Below are 18,245 nucleotides of genomic sequence, written 5' to 3' on the forward strand. Positions count from 1 at the left end.
TTTTCTACCAGGTCACATCAACTGATCTCCATTCGAAAGGGAGGAAGGATGTGAATTGAATTTCACAAAAATCTCTTTTTGTTAGTGAGAGGCTTAATGAACATTTCTCAAACCTCTTTTATAGTGCTTTACCATGCCTCACTTTTAGCCTCTTTGACTATGAATCTTACAAGAAGTGGAGGTCTAAACTTGCTGGTGATTCTTATGATGCTTTGATGTCTCCCTTGTATTTTTAGACGATTGATGAGCTGATCAATAGAACAATTCCTGCTAATATCCGCTTGCAACGGCCTCTGAAGATGGATGACCATATATGTAAGTGTCCTTTTCACACAATTGTTATTATGGTTATGTGCCATCAAATTGGGGTTGACTCTTAGCAACCACATGGGTGCTGTAAAACCCAAATTAAAATCTCCTCTTTTTCCCCTTGTGTGTACTCTACAGTAATTAACCACTCAAGTTTATAGGAAAATTACATTTTTCTCATCCATACTAGATGCAGTTTTATATTCATAGCAAGATTTGATTGTCATTTCAGATCTTCCAATATAAATGTACAAAGGCACTATGTTAGTCTTCAATGTTCTTGTAATTATATCTAAATATAGTATCATGGAAATATTTATTGCTATTGTTACAGAAAATTTTATTTAGGAAAGCAGAGGAAGAGTTTTTTCAAAGTAAAATATGAAAGCTTTTAAAACAGATTTAAAAGAAACTACCAAAGAACTATAATGTAGCTATGTGTGGGTTAAGTATTTCAGAAGTATATTTCTGAAATGTATTAATCTTCCTTGTACAGTACTGTTATTTGAATCACTTCTGGGCTCTAGGTATAGGTTCACTGTTATATGCATTCAAGATTGCCAGGTAGAATGTATTTTAAATATATGTTGTTTAGAAATAGCTGCACAAAAGACACTGCCTATGTTAGGAGTTTGGATTTGAATACCTTAATCCAAATTACATGTTCTGGTGTATTTCTGGTGTTATTGCAAATGTGATATGCTAGTAACATTTAACCACAAAAGCTAGATATATCCTATTCAATTCATACTTGGATAAGAACATAGCCAGGAAATCAGAAAACGGAAGTTTAGTCTGGGAAATGAGAAAAAGGATGTTGCAAACCCTTTCTATATTTTATAAAGTTAGAGGGAAAATTATAATGTTTTTCTGGATCCATTAAGTTGAGTGTTAGGGAATCTATCTTTTGGTTGTCCACAAACAATTCCAAAAATATAATTTAAATTATTTTTCGGAACATCTTCCTTCACTAAGTACAGAGCACTTTTTCAAAACAATTCGAATACTTTTGATTGGAATAGAATTAATTTATACATAAAATAATTTCTATGGGGAGAGGAAGGGAAAAAGTTGGGAAACAATATTAATTCTTATTTATAAAGAGCACCCTATGCATAATGTGAAAATGCTCTGTTAACAAAGACTTCTTCCTGGTACCTATGGCATAGACTGATAAATAGAAGTTGTAGACAATAAGTATAATTGTATTATGGCTTTTAGATACCCAGAAGATTACTGTATTTCATGCAGCATAACTTGCTGGATGTTTATTTTTGCTAATATTTTGGTACGTAACATATAAGGGATTTTCAGCCTCTTGCTCTACTTTTGATGTGGCTCATCAGCAATTTGAGGATAAACTTTTGGCCCTGCAGCTTTTGTCAAGTTCCTGGCTAGTTCAATCTGGTTCCTTTTGATGACATCACAGAACAGAAGCTGCAGCCAGACTGAAAGAGCCAGAGAGGTGATACAATCAAAAGGGAAACACAAAGCAAAGAATCCATATGTGATGAAAAATTACTGTATTTCCTATTTTATTTTCATCTTTATGTCAATGTAGCTTTTAATTTTCTTAATAAGCTATCTTTCTTTTTGTGACTGAATAATTAGTAATCTTTGTCTGAAAGTATATTTGGAATCTTCAAAATCGGGAACATCAGAGTATTAATATTTAAAGGAATGTAGCTAAATGACTTTCAAGAGAAACATAATTTAATTAACCCAGATAAAATACCTGCAATGTTAGGTCTTCCATATCAAGGTTGCAGAAATCCAAACATTTACTAGATGGTAGCAAAGAGATACAAATAATAATAAAAATAAGCTTAAAATGTTGTTGCCAGTTTGTGATCAAATGGATTTATGCTGATCAGATACAGTAGCATAGAAATAATATGTCTCAGCCAAACTATATAATATTGAAGCTATTGGGGAAGATGCATTTCTAATAAGCAGTGGAGCAAGTAGGAATTCCCAGATTTTTTGTTACTTCAAAAAAAATGTGAAGAAATAATATAGTTTGCCTTGCTTCTGCTACTAGCTAAAGAAGTCAAGGAGCAACATAATGGTTCGTGGTAAGTAATGTATGGCTTGATATAACATGGGTGTGGCCATCAAGAAGATTAAATGTTTTCTATATATTTATAATATTTCTAAACCATCTTTAAAGCCAAATTTCTTTCAGCCCTAAGCTAGACTTCCATATTATTAGCCAACAATCTTTGATCCCCGGAGATACCATTAGTACCTGCTAAGTTAACCTTGTTAAGCTGTTGATATCTACACTATTTTGCAATTTCCTTGGTGCTTTCTGAGCTTGGTTGTTTTCTTGTAGACTTTTCATTACCCAACTAGGTAACATCATCAGTGCTGTAGATCAAGGACCTCATAGTTCAACTCTGAATTACAAATATTATCTTCTATCAGTATTTATACACACACACACACACACACACACACAAAATATGCTGAGTATTTAAATGTGTGCATTTCCAGAGTGTAAATGAAGCACAACCACCACTTCTTTTTTAAAAAAATATTTTAAGTTGTGAAAATCTCACACTTTTTAGTTTCAGTTCTGGTCATTCTGTTTACATTTCCTTCTTCCTTAACTGAAATACACAATCAGGAGTTATTTAAATCCACTGTATCTCAATATTACCCTAAAGGGACTTTTTTTGTCTATGCTTCAGCATTATTTCGTCTGAGGCATGAGTCTTCTGTAATGCCTAATATAGATAGAGAGGACCAACCTGCATTTAGCCTCTGCAGGCTAAGGTTTAATTAGTCTATATCAAATTAGTAAGACCAAACATAATGTAGTTTCTTTGGCATTATATAAAACCAATGAAGCTGATGGTGAGATTATCTGTTAGGGAAAATTAGCCATTTCTTGCTTCATTTATTTGCAATTTTCAGAGTTCACGTATTCCATCTGGGTCAACTGGTCAGTTCTATGAATTAACTACTTCTGTACAGGTGGTGGTCTCATCAGGGATCCTATGATATGAAAGAGAAATTGGGAGTTTTGGTAGGCAACCCTTTTTGATGAAGAAATAAAATCAACACTATTGTCTCCTTCCAACCACATTGCTTGTTTGTATGGCACTTTTCCTAGGATGGGAGTTACTTTGGCATTTAAATAATGCCAAGTAATAAATAATACTGAATTTTTAAGTACATCCATCTTGCAGGTTATGTTACTGAACATGGTGTACTTCTAGGTATCCCTGAGTCAGACTGATGAGAATAATGTATTGTAGAATGGTTTCAGTTTCAATTTCTACCTCTGATTAGTAGATATCCTGATCACCCAAATTCAACCTAGGCTCACCAGAGGCTGCTCATAGATGAACTACTTTTTATTACAGTATGTGCAGCTAGGGTTTTGTGCAGCAGCACAAAAGATCCATTAGACCCTGATGGGCCAATAGCAACAGCACTTTGATTTATAAGCTGCTTCACAGCCCTCTCTAAGTGGTTTACAGAGTCAGTGCATTGCCCCCAACAATGTGGCTCCTCATTTTACCCACCTCGAAAGGATGGAAGGCTGAGTCAACCTTGAGCCTGGTGGGATTTGAACTGCCAAATTGCAGGGAGCCAGCAGGCAGCAGAAGTAGCCTGCAGTACTGCATTCTAACCACTGCGCCACAGTGGCTCAATCTTTCACAGAGCATTCTATATAACCATCATTCATTTAAATTTTAGATATTATCACTTCGTGGTAATTTTACATGTTATCATATTTAATGTAAATTTAATGTTACATTATAATGTAGGCTGAATCCTGGACCTCCCTTATAGATGTTAGGTTGTTTCATAATTGCATTTTAACTTTGTCTTAAGCTTTATTTTATCATCTACTAAAATATATCCACAGAACACTTTGCTAGCACTGGTCTGTCAGTAAACTAAATTGAAAAAAAAAATGAAATTGAATGGTTGAAAAAAACTAGTATATATTTTCATCATATTTAGAAAAATTCTAGAATATTGATGGATTTATGTTCTATTATGTCTGTAAAGCCAAGAGTTGTGTATTCAGAACATTAACTTCTGTTGAATGCTTCTGTATCTTCGGCAAAGCTTGTCAGCAGATTCCAGTTTTCCTTGAAAGTTACATAGGAACCCTGCTTACTGAGCAATTGGGCTGGACTGTGGTCATATAACTTTTTTTCATGGAAGCTGAATGGTGGGTTTCATGTCTATAATACTTTATTCATCCGAGCTGCATTGTAGTACCCAGAATGTGAAATTATAATTTAGTTAATTACGGGGAGTCCTTTGTTACCCACAACAGTTGAGGACAGAAGTACTATTGCTAAACAATTGATAGTAATGCACAACGACCATGCTACTTGGTGACTTCAAGTTATGGCAATCCCTGTTGCTGTCATTAAGTGAGGACAATGTGGTTGGAAAGAGACTGACTAAGCCAGTGGGAGGAGTCAAATGGAAAATTAGCCTGGAACCTTTATGTTCGCATGAGATGGCAAAATCTCTCTCTCTCTCTCTCTCTCTCTCTCTCTCACACACACACACACACACACACACACACACACACAAAACGTTGAACCTAGTCAAATCTAGGTGCAAACTGCCACTCTGAGAAGATTTCCAGGTTTGAACAATAAAATGGCTAATTAAAGTTTTCATGTGTGGATCTGATTGTTCATGCCTGACACATGCAGGCTATTAAATGAGGACTTCACATGACCGTGACTTCCAACATCCTGCTAACTTCCCCATTTACTTTGCTTATGGGAAGCCAGCAAGGAATACCAGAAATCACAATCACATTATGTCAGGGATATAGTGATGGTCAGAACTCGGAAGACTCATTGTAAATACCCCTCGTTCAACACAATTGGAAATTCAATGGTCGCTGAACAGATGGATGTAAGCCAAAGACTACCTTTATGATAGGTGTTTTTTTTTCTATGAATTGTTATGAAATATCTCCAGCCTATATGAGAGATATGGTAAAAAAAATGTAAACGTTTAACAATTTTATCTTTTTAAAGAAAAGTTATTGTCTGCTAATGCTTGGTTATTATAGTTAGAAACTGACTGGCAATGCTAATGTGCTTTTAAAACTATATAGGGTCTTGGAAAATGCAGACATTTCTCCTGGTAAAAGTAACGCCTTGTTTCTGAAGATGCCTAAAAATTATCATTAGCCTGAAAATGCAGAACAGGTAGTCCTCAACTTACAACCATTCAATTAATGACTGCTCAAAGCTACAGCACTGAAAAGGTGAATCATGCCTGTTTTTCACACTTACGACCATTGCAGCATCCTCAGGTCACATGATCAAAATTTGGACATTTGACAACTGGCTCATATTTATGACGGTTGCAATTTCCCAGTGCCATGTGATCATATTTTGTGAACTTCTGACAAGCAAAGTCAATTTGGAAGCCAAGTTTACTTAACAACTATGTTACTAAATTAACCACTGCAGCGAATCATTTAACAACTATGGCAAGAAAAATGCGGCCAAATTCATTTAACAACTATCTTGCTTAGCAACATAAATTTTGGGTTCAATTGTGGTCATAAGTTGAGGACTATCCTTATTCCCTTTTCTCTCTCATTTCCAGTTCTGATAGAGCAGTGCTAAAGATCAATGAGCAAAGTTAAGATCATTGCCTGTAATCATGTTATGCAATTCCTTCGGCTCATAATAATCAAGGTCAAAACAGGCGTTTATTAATCCAGATGAATTCCTAGCTGAAGTTGCTGAATAAATACTTAACTATTTCCAGACTAGTGGGTTTACTATATAGTACATTTTGTCTTCACTGCAGGAACAAATGGGCTGAGTCAGGTGGCTAATTGCCAAGTATTTCATAATAAGTATTTACACTCCTTTGGATTCAGTACATTGTTTACAGTTGTCTCCAAGTCGAGGCATAAAGGCCAATGTCTGTTCTATGATATGATAAATAACACCAACAAAGATATCTTAAAACTTCACTTGAAGTTCCTATTAAATCAATCCAAAATATTATCTGGAACTGGTTTTGCTAAATCATTATTTATACTGCTGCAACTCAGATTCACATAAACTTTTTTTTTCTTTTGAAGCAAAACATTAAAATATAGTAAACCAAAAAGAATGATAATTCTTGAGTGAGCAAGATTGTGCACTCCAGGAGGTTTGGTTCACAAATTACAGGTCCTCTGCTATCAATTGTATTGTCTCAGGTGCCCTAAAATTGAGAGATTTTGTATTATGGGCAGAGTATTCACACAATCCATTTAGCAGGTCTTCTCCTGTCACCTATTTCTGTCCAACAGTCTTGTAGCACTAGCTGAGATATCACCAGAATGTCTTAAGTTATTTTTCTTAGGTGCTGATACCTAAGTTGCTTCGCAAATTCTTTGATTTATTTAATAATTAAAGAGTTCTAAAGGCTGCATATTCCAGACTATAAATGCAAAGCACTAATTTCTTGTTAAAATGTTTTAAGTTGTGAAAATCTTTTCACTTTTCAGTTTTTCTGTTTATTTTTTTTATTCTGTTCAAGATGTGCTTTTCCTGTTTCTATATCTCAAATGTATAGTTTTAGAAGGTGAACTCTATCTCAATATGTCCCAAGGAGAATTTTTGCCCTCTGTTTCTCAGCATTATTTTGTTCCCAGCTTGTTTTTTATTGCCTTATTATTTGATAAGGCTTAATATAAATGGAATGGACCAACCAGTAATTTAACCTCTGTGGGCTAATGTTTATTTGTGTATGTGTGTGAGAGAGAGCACACATGTACCTTCGAGTCTATCTTGATTCATTGAGTCTCTGCAGTTTTTTTGGCAAGATTTTTCAAAACTGGTTTGCCATTGCCCATTTCTTATAACTAACAAAGAAAAATTTACCCAGTCACCTAGCTTTTTTTGTGCTTAAGGCAAGACTAGAATGCAGACTCTCCTGGTGTCTAACCTAGTGCCTTTAACCACTAATCTTATTTCTTATTTCTTCAACACAGTGACTAAATTAGTAGACCAGCAAAATACTGTGGACGTAATATATTTAGATTTCAGCAAGGCGTTCGACAAAGTAGACCACAACCTACTTCTTAGTAAGCTAGAAAAAAGTGGAATAGATAGCACCACCACTAGATGGACTCGCAACTGGCTGGCAAACCGTACTCAACAAGTAGTCCTTAATGGGTCTAAGTCTACATGGAGGGAAGTAAGCAGTGGGGTGCCACAAGGTTCTGCCTTAGGCCCAGTACTTTTCAATATCTTCATTAACGACTTAGATGAGGGAATAGAAGGGGAACTTACCAAATTTGCAGATGATACTAAGCTGGCAGGAATAGCTTAACACCCAAGAACATAGGCTCAAGATTCAGATGGATCTTGACAGACTAGAACACTGGGCCATATCTAACAAAGTGAAATTCAATGTAGAGAAAAGTAAAGTCCTACACTTAGGCAAGAAAAACCAAAAGTACACATATAGACTGGGTGAAACCAGGCTCAATAGCAGTAACTGTGAGAGGGATCTTGGAGTCTTAGAGGACAACCAGCTAAAGATGAGCCAGCAGTGTGCAGCAGCAGCCAAAAAAGCTAATGCAATCCTAAATTGTATTAACAGAGGGATACAATCAAGATCAAGGGAAGTACTAATACCACTCTACAAAGCCTTAGTAAGACCACACCTAGAGTACTGCATCCAGTTTTGGTCACCACATTATAACAAAGATGTTGAGACTCTAGAAAAAGTACAGAGAAGAGCAACCAGGATGATTAGGGGACTGGAGACTAAAACATGAAGAACGGTTACAGGAACTGGGCATGGCTAGTCTAGTAAAGAGAAAGATCAGGGGAGACATGATAGCAGTCTTCCAATATTTGAGGGGCTGCCATAGAGAGGTCAAAGCTATTTTCTAAAGCACCTGTAGGCCAGGCAAGGAATAATGGATGGAAACTGAACAAGGAGAGATATAACATGGAAATAAGGAGAAACTTTCTGACAGTGAGAACAATCAACCAATGGAACAGCTTGCCCTCGGAAGTTGTGGGAGTGCTATCACTTGAGACTTTCAAGAAGAGATTGGACTGCCATTTGTCAGAAATGGTGTAGGGTCTCCCGCTTGGGCAGGGGATTGGACTAGATCAGGGGTCGCCAACCTTTTGGACGTCAGGGACCACCAAACTCATAATTTTAGATCCCAGGGACCGCTAGCCGGTTCTGTGGGCGTGGCCTAATTTGTGAGTGTGGCTTGGTGGTCATGTGACTGGCTGGGCATGGCTTGTATGTAAATATTATAAATATCTATATAAATATTGCATTTTTTATTTTAAAAAAAGAGCAACTTTTACCCAAAATCAGGCAAAGCAGGCAGATTGAGTTGTTCACAGAATCATTCAGTTATCTATCTATCTGCCATCGGCTAGCTCAGTCTCTCAAATTTTCTTGCTGTGAATCTGCACTGAATTTGCTTGCAAGCAAACCTTCAGTCCTAAGGGAGGTTTGGCTGTGCTGAACTGAAGATCTAAAGACTAGCTAGAAAGCAAGAAATCCAACCATTTCCTGCTTCCTAGCTAATCTAAACCTCCTGGCACAGCAGAACAGATGATGGTCGGAAAAAGGAAAAATAGAAATTTAGCAGGCAAGTTTACCAGGTAAGGAGTGAGTGGGTGGGGAGGGTTCCTGCGGGCCATGTGGGCCGTGCAGCCTTGTGTTTCTGTGCAGCCTGGATTAATTGCTTTGGGGGGTGCTCTGGGGGTGAGATTTCTCTGCAGCCCACCAAAATTTTATCACGGCCCACCAGTGGGCCACGGCCCATCGGTTGGTGACCACTGGACTAGATGACCTACAAAGTCCCTTCCAACTCTGATTATCTGTTATCTGTTAAATTGAAATGATTCTTAGAAGTAAATGATGTTGGATCGAATTAATAGCACTAAACATTACCTACACCAGTTTCCTTCACGTAATATATAATGAAACTAAAGCTTAGGTTATCCATTAGGGGTCATTGACCATTTGTTGTTTCATTCATTTGTTTCTAACTTTCAGAATTCATTAATTTAAACTGGGTCAATTGGTCAGCAGTATGAAAATTGCATTCTGTATGTAACTGGAGATGGTTGTATTAGAGATTCTTTGATATCTTGAAGGAGAGAGTTGGGAGTTTTTCTAGGCAATTATCTAATGAAGCAGTAGAATCTAAACCAGTGTGTTATAGAAATTGTACATCTTTGATAATACATTTCCTAAACTGGAGGATACTTTGGCATCTTAAATATGTAAACCAGAATTTTCCAGTATTCCAAATCATGAGAAGGGGACAGAATTACAAGGAAGATTATATGGTCTGCTATTTTATATGTCTTTCAGCATAGAGGTTTAGCATTATGAATATAAATAAGTTACTATATTCACACATTTACAAAACAGTACACTCATCTTGTGGATTATGTTACTGAACATGTAGTACATCCAGATATCCCTGGGTCAGACTGAGAATTATGCATTGCAAAATGATTGGAAGAGATCAGTGTACATTTTCACCATGTTTAGAAAAGTGGTATATTAATGGACTCATGTTTCTTTATTTCTATTGCACCAAGAGTTATAGATTCAGAACATTCACTGCTGTTGAATCCTTATACAACTTTAGCAAAGCTAATCAGCAGATTGCAGATTCTTTGAAGTTTGCATGGGAACTGTGGCTGCTGCATGATTGAGCTGGACTATTGTCCATATTAGTTGCTTTCATGGGTTGAATGGAAGCGTTCACGTCTATAATACTTTATTCATTCAAGCTGCATTCAACCCAAAAGGAGAAATTCTACAGTCCTTGACCTACAACCATTCATTCAGAAACTGTTTGAAATTACAAGAGTACTGAATGAATGGTAATTACAACCAGTCCTTAGAATTCTAACCCCCACTCCTTTAACCTTAAACTATCCACTATTGACCTCACCTCATTCCTAAGAGGTCTGTAAGGGGCGTGCATAAGTGCACAATCGTGCCTACTGTCACTGTCCGATTGTCCCCATTTATTGGTACCTATTCCCGGTATTCTTACTCATGTTTATACTTATTCCTATTATCTTGTAAGTGATTGACAAATCAAATAAATCAAATAAACAAATAAATTATGGCTGTCCCAGAACCCCAATAGTTATATGATTGCAATGTGGGCACTGAGCACTTATGACCAGTTGCAGCACCCCATGATCACATCATTGCCATTTGCAACCTTCCCTGTCAGCTTCCACAGACTGTCAATAGGGATGCCGGCAGGGAAGATAGCAAGTCGCTGGAGTGAGTCCTCTCCACCACACACTTTCCCTAAGCCCCTCTACACCTGCACTGCATTAGCCACGTCTGCATCCCTGCTCAACCTCCCAGGCCTTCAGTGCATCTTTTGCACACTCTCTGAATCCCTTACCAACTTACATTTGCACCCTCACTTACCCTCCCTCCCTGCACCATGCCCCTTGTATGTCCTCACATATCTTTCATGTCCCATGTCACACCTCTCAAACACCTTCTTGCAACCACTACCAGGCACTCCATCAGTCTCTTCCATGCCTAGCAGCAGCCACTTACCTGGCTGTCTGCCTGGAACTTGCAACTTCCTTCCAGCTTCTTTACTGACTTTGATTCTGCGAAGCCAGGCGGAAGTTTCCTTGCCTAATGACTGAGGGATTTGGTTAACAATGGCAACTGGCACTGCAGGGGATTGCCATCATTAAGCGAAGCAGTCTGAATTTACAAATTTATTTACATTAAATTAATTCATTTAGTGACAGAAATTCCTATCCTAATTGCCATTGGAGATCAAGTAACACTTGTAACCCAGAGTTATTTTAGTCTTTTTCCATGAAATTATTTGAAATATTTTCAATATGTATGGGACATATGGTAAATATAAATTTTGTTAATATTTAACAATACTACCATTGTAAAAAAAAGTAATTATTGGCTGCTGACACATGGATATAATATACAGAAAATGAATGGTAATTATAGTGTGTTTAAAACTACCTAAGCTCTTATGAGAAAGAGGGCATCTTCCCAGGGAAAACTAACACCTTGTTTCTGAAGATACCTAAAAGTTAATATTGGACTGAATGTGCAGTATTCATTTTTTTCTCCCTCTGACTTCTAATTCTGATATAATGGTGCCAAAAGATCAATGAACTTTGTTCTTGGACACTAAGATTATTGCCTATCATCCTGTTGCGCAATTCCTTCTGCTAGGAAAAATAAGCAAGGTCAGAACAGGCATGTATTTAGCAAAAGGAATTGCCAGCTGAAGTTCCTGAATGATTAGCTAGCTAGTTCCAACAAAGGTGACTTGCTGTAGTATGTTTCATCATAACTGCTTCCCTAGAAAATTAGGAGAAGTAGGCTGAGTCAGGTGGCTTATTGCCAAAGCCTTCTTAAAAGTGTTTACTGCCTTCTTGGATTTCAAGTTCTCGGTTCATTCAGTATATTGTTTACAGCTTCCTCAAGGTTGATGTATAATCAAAGGCCAATATCTGTTCTATGATATGATAAATACTGCTTACAAAAGGATTGTAAATGTTTTGTACTTTAGTCTAGGCTACCTTTTTTCTGGCAAAAATTGTTTCTTTAAAACATTGTTTAATACTCATCTGGAGTTCAAGCTCAATCCAAATATTATCTGGAACTGATCTTACTACATCAATGTTATACTTCTGTGCCTCAGGATTCAATGAACCTCCTTCTTTTGAAACAAAAAGTTAAAATATAATAACCCTCCCTGCCAAAAAAAAAAAGAATGTTAATTGGGTATATAAGATGGTATGCTTTTTGACCCCAAATGACAAGTCATCTGCTATTGGCTGAGATGACTAAAGTTGATGAGTCCTAAAGCACAAAACTCTGGAGGTACAAAATTATATTAACTTATTAGCTCAAAAGTAGAAGGAACTGATTAGTTGCGTAATTGTTATCTTAAGATATAAATCATTAGGCAATAGCTGTGTTGTAATATTGGTATGGAATTAATGTATTATTAATGTGAGTCCAGTAGTTCAAAAAGGTACAGGACAGCCCAAAATGACTACCACAAGAAAACACTTAGGATAAAGATTCCAAATGCAAGCATATCAACATACAAATCATCTTCCATAATAGATTTAATGATGCATTGGTGGGGGCTTATACTTTGATCAATATACCAAACTCCATTATTTACATAGTTCCCATTATATAGCCTATTTCACATCTCCGCGCAGCTATTCTTGTCTGTGTCATGCTTTGGAAAGACGTTTTTCTGAAATTTGGCCTCCATTATCATATTTAAATCAATGTTTTGCTCACTTTTAAAAAAAAGTTATCTGCCACATCTGTCACAAAACAGGTGCAGTCTTTGAACTATCTGGATTTCTTCTTGTAGTAATGTAGTTTAATCCTTGAAATTTGTGTTGGTGGCAGGTTATTGATAAGCTAGATGGATCCTGCCATTCAAGCAAAATAAATCCTGACATGCTTGGTAAAATGACCACCCAGATTATTTACTGCCTGTATGATGAAGATCTCACTTCCAAGAATTTAAAGTCTTGAATGTTTCTATTAGTTTATTTATTTTTTCCCAGGGCTAACCTGTTCCTTCCACATCCCCCATCACAGTTTGATAGGATTCCCTTTGGACTGTATACAAAGGAAGGGCCTGTCTTTAAATTAAATGAGTATAGGGTTTCCCATTTCCTCAGCGTTATATTAACCTATTTGTTTCCATCATTGACTACTACAAGTTTCTTATGCATAAATTGTACCATTTGGGCAACATAAGCACTCCTACTTACCTCTAAACATGTGTATTGGAATAGTCTGGGGTACCCACAGGATGTGATGAAAAATATCAAGATGACAGCAGATGGCATTTTGACAGGGAAATCAAAATTCTGGTAGTTTTTCATGTTGATTGCACAAGTGTGATAACATTTGAAAAAAAACATGAGGAACTTTGATCATAACATCACAGCCACCACCTTAACTTTGCACACACACTGCAGATACCCTGGGAATAATGATGGCCGGAAATAGTTTTAAGGGTTAAAATAAAGATCATGCCATTACTAGCGATGATTCATATCAAGCTTCATATCTCATCGGATCTTCTCATTTATACTGTTTATATAAATCTAAGTATTGTGGCATGGGTTTTTTTGTTTTTTGTTTTTTTGCTGAATTCAAGTCATGTTTGTACAGGACAGTTCCTTTAATTCTCCTAACAGTATGCAGGCATAAGTAGGCATTAAGGGCCCAGAGATGCTGCTGTTATGGTCAATGACCTGGTTCAAGGAGAAAAAGAATGATGTCTTAGAAAGGCTCATAGAGGAAAATGGCAACCAGCTTAGATAGAAATACAAATTATCACAGCAAATAATTTAGATTGATCAAGATGGTCTATTCCAAAGATGATCACTTTGAAGCCATTAGTCATAAATCCCAACAAATAGCCAAGAATGGAGACAAAAGAATAAGCAGCTTAACTCAATGGTAAAATGGTTTATAAATGACCAGTTCATCATATCAAAAATAGAAGATGTAGCAAAAGAGCTATGGACAGTGTGGCAAACATGTATTTGAACATGAACATTTAAACCATGCCTGTTTTGTAAGTAATTTAAATGAGGATCAAGAAGAAAGAGGGAAGGCATGAGCATTTGAATTCTTTGTTGGATACAACTGAAGTGAACTGGTTCTAAATCAAAGGCAACCATAGTTTAGCACTTCTGTTTGGAAAAGACCAGAGATGAATCTGACATTAAAATATATCAAAAACTGATCAAGAGCAGGGATGGGGGAATATCCATAGGAGGGCTTTGTGCAAAGTCAAAAGCAACTCCTGTCCCCTTTCATCCTAGAATGTTGGCTCCATGTAAGGACTCAGTCTCTTAATTGCAACCCATCTTTGATGTATTTGAAACCATAGTAAAAATAGTCCAGATGCTCAGCTACTTTGGAAAAGACAAAGCAACAGCAGCCAAACTACCGTATTTGCCGGCGTATAAGACGACTGGGCGTATAAGACGAGCCCCAACATTTCCACTCAAAATATAGTTTTTGTTATATACTCGCAGTATAAGACGACCCCCACTTGGAGGCATGCTTTTCAAGGCAAAAAAGTCGCCTCATACGCCGGCAAATACGGTAAGTTGTAACACTTGGGGTATTCTGGATATAATTCTTGATTGACACCCCCAACCCCTTTCCCCCAAACTTACAAAGCCACCAAAATGCTTTTAGAGAGGCAGCTTCGCCTTTCTCAGGCTGGCACTCAATTCCTCTCCTTTCTTTGTGACAGCCCCGCGTGCGTGCCATCAGGACTCCAAGGGTGGGGGATGGACAGCTGCCAACTCTCTCTCTCTCTCTCTCTCTCTCTCTCTCTCTCTCTCTGTGTGTGTGTGTGTGTGTGTGTGTGTGTGGTGTGGAGGGTAATTCCTGCTATCTCTGGCCTCCGCTCGGTTTTAAAGCGGTAATAGCAAATCATCTGGAAAGTTTCCAATAATTAATAAAAAATAGTTAGGACCTTCTATCTATTGGCATAGTGACCAGATCAGATAATGCATGCTGCTATTGTGCAGAAGAAACTAACTGCTGCTACAATGAAAAGTTATATGGAACCACTTAAAGCCAAATTGCTAGAAACCCCAACTTAAAATTTGCTGGATCTGCAGATTTACACCACCAACATATGTGTTCTGTGTATAACCTATGCATTCACTGCTTTTCCCCCCTCAAACCATTTTTTGCCATTGCAATCTGATGAAATTTGCCAAGTTCTTATTCAGATACTCTAACAATTAGAATCCTGAGAACTATAGTTTCATTTCAGCTATTATTTATTAATAGTTGTAAATTAACAGTTCCTGTAATTCTTTCAGGAGAAGCAGTATTATCCAACATATCTTCCTTTATTTCTGTACAGCAGTTTTATCATCCAAGATTTTTTTTTTATCATTTACTATAAAGGTAGAAAAAAGATTTGATATTGACGTTCACAATCTTTGGTAGAATAGACACTGATTAACTTGCAAGCGCTTCCAGAATATGCATTTGGGGTATTAATTCTGCAATTGTACCCTGTCACCATACAGTTGTTTTTTTAATTATCATTTGTTTAAAGATAACTTGCAGCTGTTCATGACTGCTAAGCCTAGTGATATTCAACCACGTGCTGAGGGATTTCTTCAGTGCATTCAGTGTAGATCTGTATAATTTTATATTTCTTTTACTTTAAGCAGCACAAGGATATTACTGGAATTATGGCAACTGAAACTTTTTATTAGGAATTAGGCTTCAAAGATATTTGATCTTCATTGGAAAGGCTACCAATATGCTTTTCACAGGTGACTGATTTTTTTCTCTGTATATTTTCAAGGGCAGAATCCATGGGAAATCTAAGCTCCCCAACAAAATATATGGAGTTGTCCTCAGACTGATAGCAGCACATTATATTTTTAATAACTTTTTCTGTGTAGTTTAACAAAAGTTAGCCCACGGACTCCACACATTGGTTCAGCATGCTGCTGTTGTAATGTGATTGATTTGCTTTCAGCTCACAAGATGTCCAAATCCACACAAAGAAAGATTTCATGATAGAATCCATAGTGAATGGGGCTATGTGTTAAGGTTAGCTATGGATGCGTATACATTTAATTTATTGATTTATTGATTCAGAAGCTTGAGACTGCATGTATAGCATCCTAAAATTTTACTTTTATTGTGTGATTTATGTCAAGTAGACACAAAGAAGCAGTGTGAAATGAAAGAACTTGCTTAAACATCTCAAGCGAGATAAAATAGTTGGTTTGCTTTTTATTGGTGCAAGGAAACCATGTGATTTATGTGAGAATGCAGATGAAATAAATATAGCTCCTTTAAAAATGTAGTTAAATATTTTAAGTACACTTTTGACCTCAAAAAGCTCTTGAAAACCATTTGGTTACATTACTCCCCATAAAGAATAAATGTAACTGAAAAGTTCTGTGTAAGTTATAATAATTGTGAATAATCACCCATTTCTATAAATTTCAATATGAGAAACAGGCAAAATAAGCAGACAGTTGAAATGAAGTAACAGGGAGCCAACTCATGTTGCTGACCACTTTCATGTATATTCTCATGAAAATAGGCTAACTGGTGCAAAAGGCTTGACATGTTTTAACTTTTATTAAAATCTTCACACAATATTTTCTACACATCTCTTTCTAGGCGAAAATGAAATTCTTGAAACTTTACATAGTATTGCCAGCAAGAATAAAATCTGGAGATCTTATATTGGCATGGGTTATTACAACTGCTCCGTCCCTCCAGCCATTTCAAGGAATTTGTTGGAGAACGCTGGATGGTAATGTACCATTTTTATTATTAAATACAGAGAGAAAGAGGGAGGGAGAGAGATTGCATTGTCTATGTCAACATGCTAGACAACATTTGAACACCACAGTTCTATTTACGCTGGTTCAAAAGAGGTCGTGAGAGAAAAGACAACTATTTAAAAAAAAACTATCTTTATGTTTGCTATTTTCCTAGATTTTATGCAAAATCAGAAGTTACATAAGTAATCCTTTTAATACATTGATTCATTTATATAAAAATTATACATGGTATAAGAATCTTGCTGTTATCTCCCAGCGTATTTATGTGTGCATGGCAGTGTTGGAAGTTCCCACAGCACATAAAGATCTTTTCTTGATAAGTGTAGAGTATAAAAATTACAAATACTGAGACATGAAAATGCTTGTTGTACCGCTTCCTATGGAGTCTAGTGTGAGGGCTACACATCACTAAAACTGCAATGAAGTTTAGAGTACAAGTAGTCCTTGACTTACAACCGTTCATTTAGTGACCATTCGAAGTTACAATGGCACTGAAAAAAGTGATTTATGACCATTTTTCACACTTACAACCATTGCACTATCCCCACGGTCATGGGATCAAAATCCAGATGCACCTTCTGACAAGCAAAGACAATGGGGAAGCAGATTCACTTAACAACCGTGTTAGTAACTTAACAACTGCAGTGATTCACTTAACAACTGTGGCAAGCAATGTCGTAAAATGGGGCAAAACTCACTTAATAACCATCTCACTTAGCAACATAAATTTGGGGCTCAATTCTAGTTGTAACTCGAGAACTACCTGTGTATGGTTTGTTTCCCAAACCAGAAGGGCGATCTGCCTGTGCCCTACCTCTACTCTGCCTGGGAAGAAAGCCTGTTGTGGTATGTTCCGTAATTCTTTCCAGCCCCCCAAAAGCAGCCATCATAGATACTGAGTCGGCTCCCCCCACCTCCTGTCTCCCTCTCTCCTTCTTGAAGACAAGGCGCCATTCCCCTGGTGGGAATGCCCCTCGTCCACATTTTTTTTTTTCTTGTCACAAATCAAAAGCAGCAAGGCCTGTAGAGAAGGGGAGCCGTTGGGCAGACTGGAATGTCAGTGTTTGCATGCTCCAGTTAGTCAGCTGGCAGCAGCCGTGGCAATATTGAGCTTCTTGGGAGAAGGTGCTAAGAGAGTTTGGGATATAAAAATATTGACCGCGTGGAAGTTCCTGTACACTACTATTAAGTGACAAAGGAGCCTCTGCCCAGGCTCAGAAACTCATGGACAATTTCAGACAAACAAAGGCGCAACTCTTCCACACAAGCCTCCTTCTTTTTGCCAATAGAGAGAGGGAGGCACTAATACAACTGTAAGCCAGTTAGAGATTTTTATCAGCTTTTGATGATTGATTCCTTTATTTCAATCTTCAATTACAGACCTGACCGTAAAGGACATGGTGTTAAGCAAAATAAGCGTATTTTGTTTTGAGAAGATGCACAGAAGAGTTACATCAGATATCCTATTTGTAGGCATATTCTGTTCTCTGTTATTAGCTTTATTCTAGTAATTGTTTCTCAAATTGGGATTACTCCAAATATTAGGATCTA

General features: G+C 37.0%; 1 protein-coding gene across 1 annotated transcript in view; it reads left to right on the plus strand.

Annotated features, from left to right (window-relative positions):
* The window catches only part of GLDC (glycine decarboxylase), a 39,131-nt gene that overhangs the window by 747 nt on the left and 20,139 nt on the right, over window positions 1–18,245 (plus strand). The window contains exons 2-3 of the mRNA XM_026675998.2: window positions 237–315; window positions 16,528–16,663. Coding sequence (XP_026531783.1) covers window positions 237–315; window positions 16,528–16,663 — 215 coding nt within the window. The remainder of the gene's footprint in view (window positions 1–236; window positions 316–16,527; window positions 16,664–18,245) is intronic.

Source organism: Notechis scutatus, chromosome 2 (assembly GCF_049901735.1).
Source record: "Notechis scutatus isolate UNSWTSFEM ecotype Mainland chromosome 2, rNotScu1.2, whole genome shotgun sequence".
NCBI lineage: Eukaryota > Metazoa > Chordata > Lepidosauria > Squamata > Elapidae > Notechis > Notechis scutatus.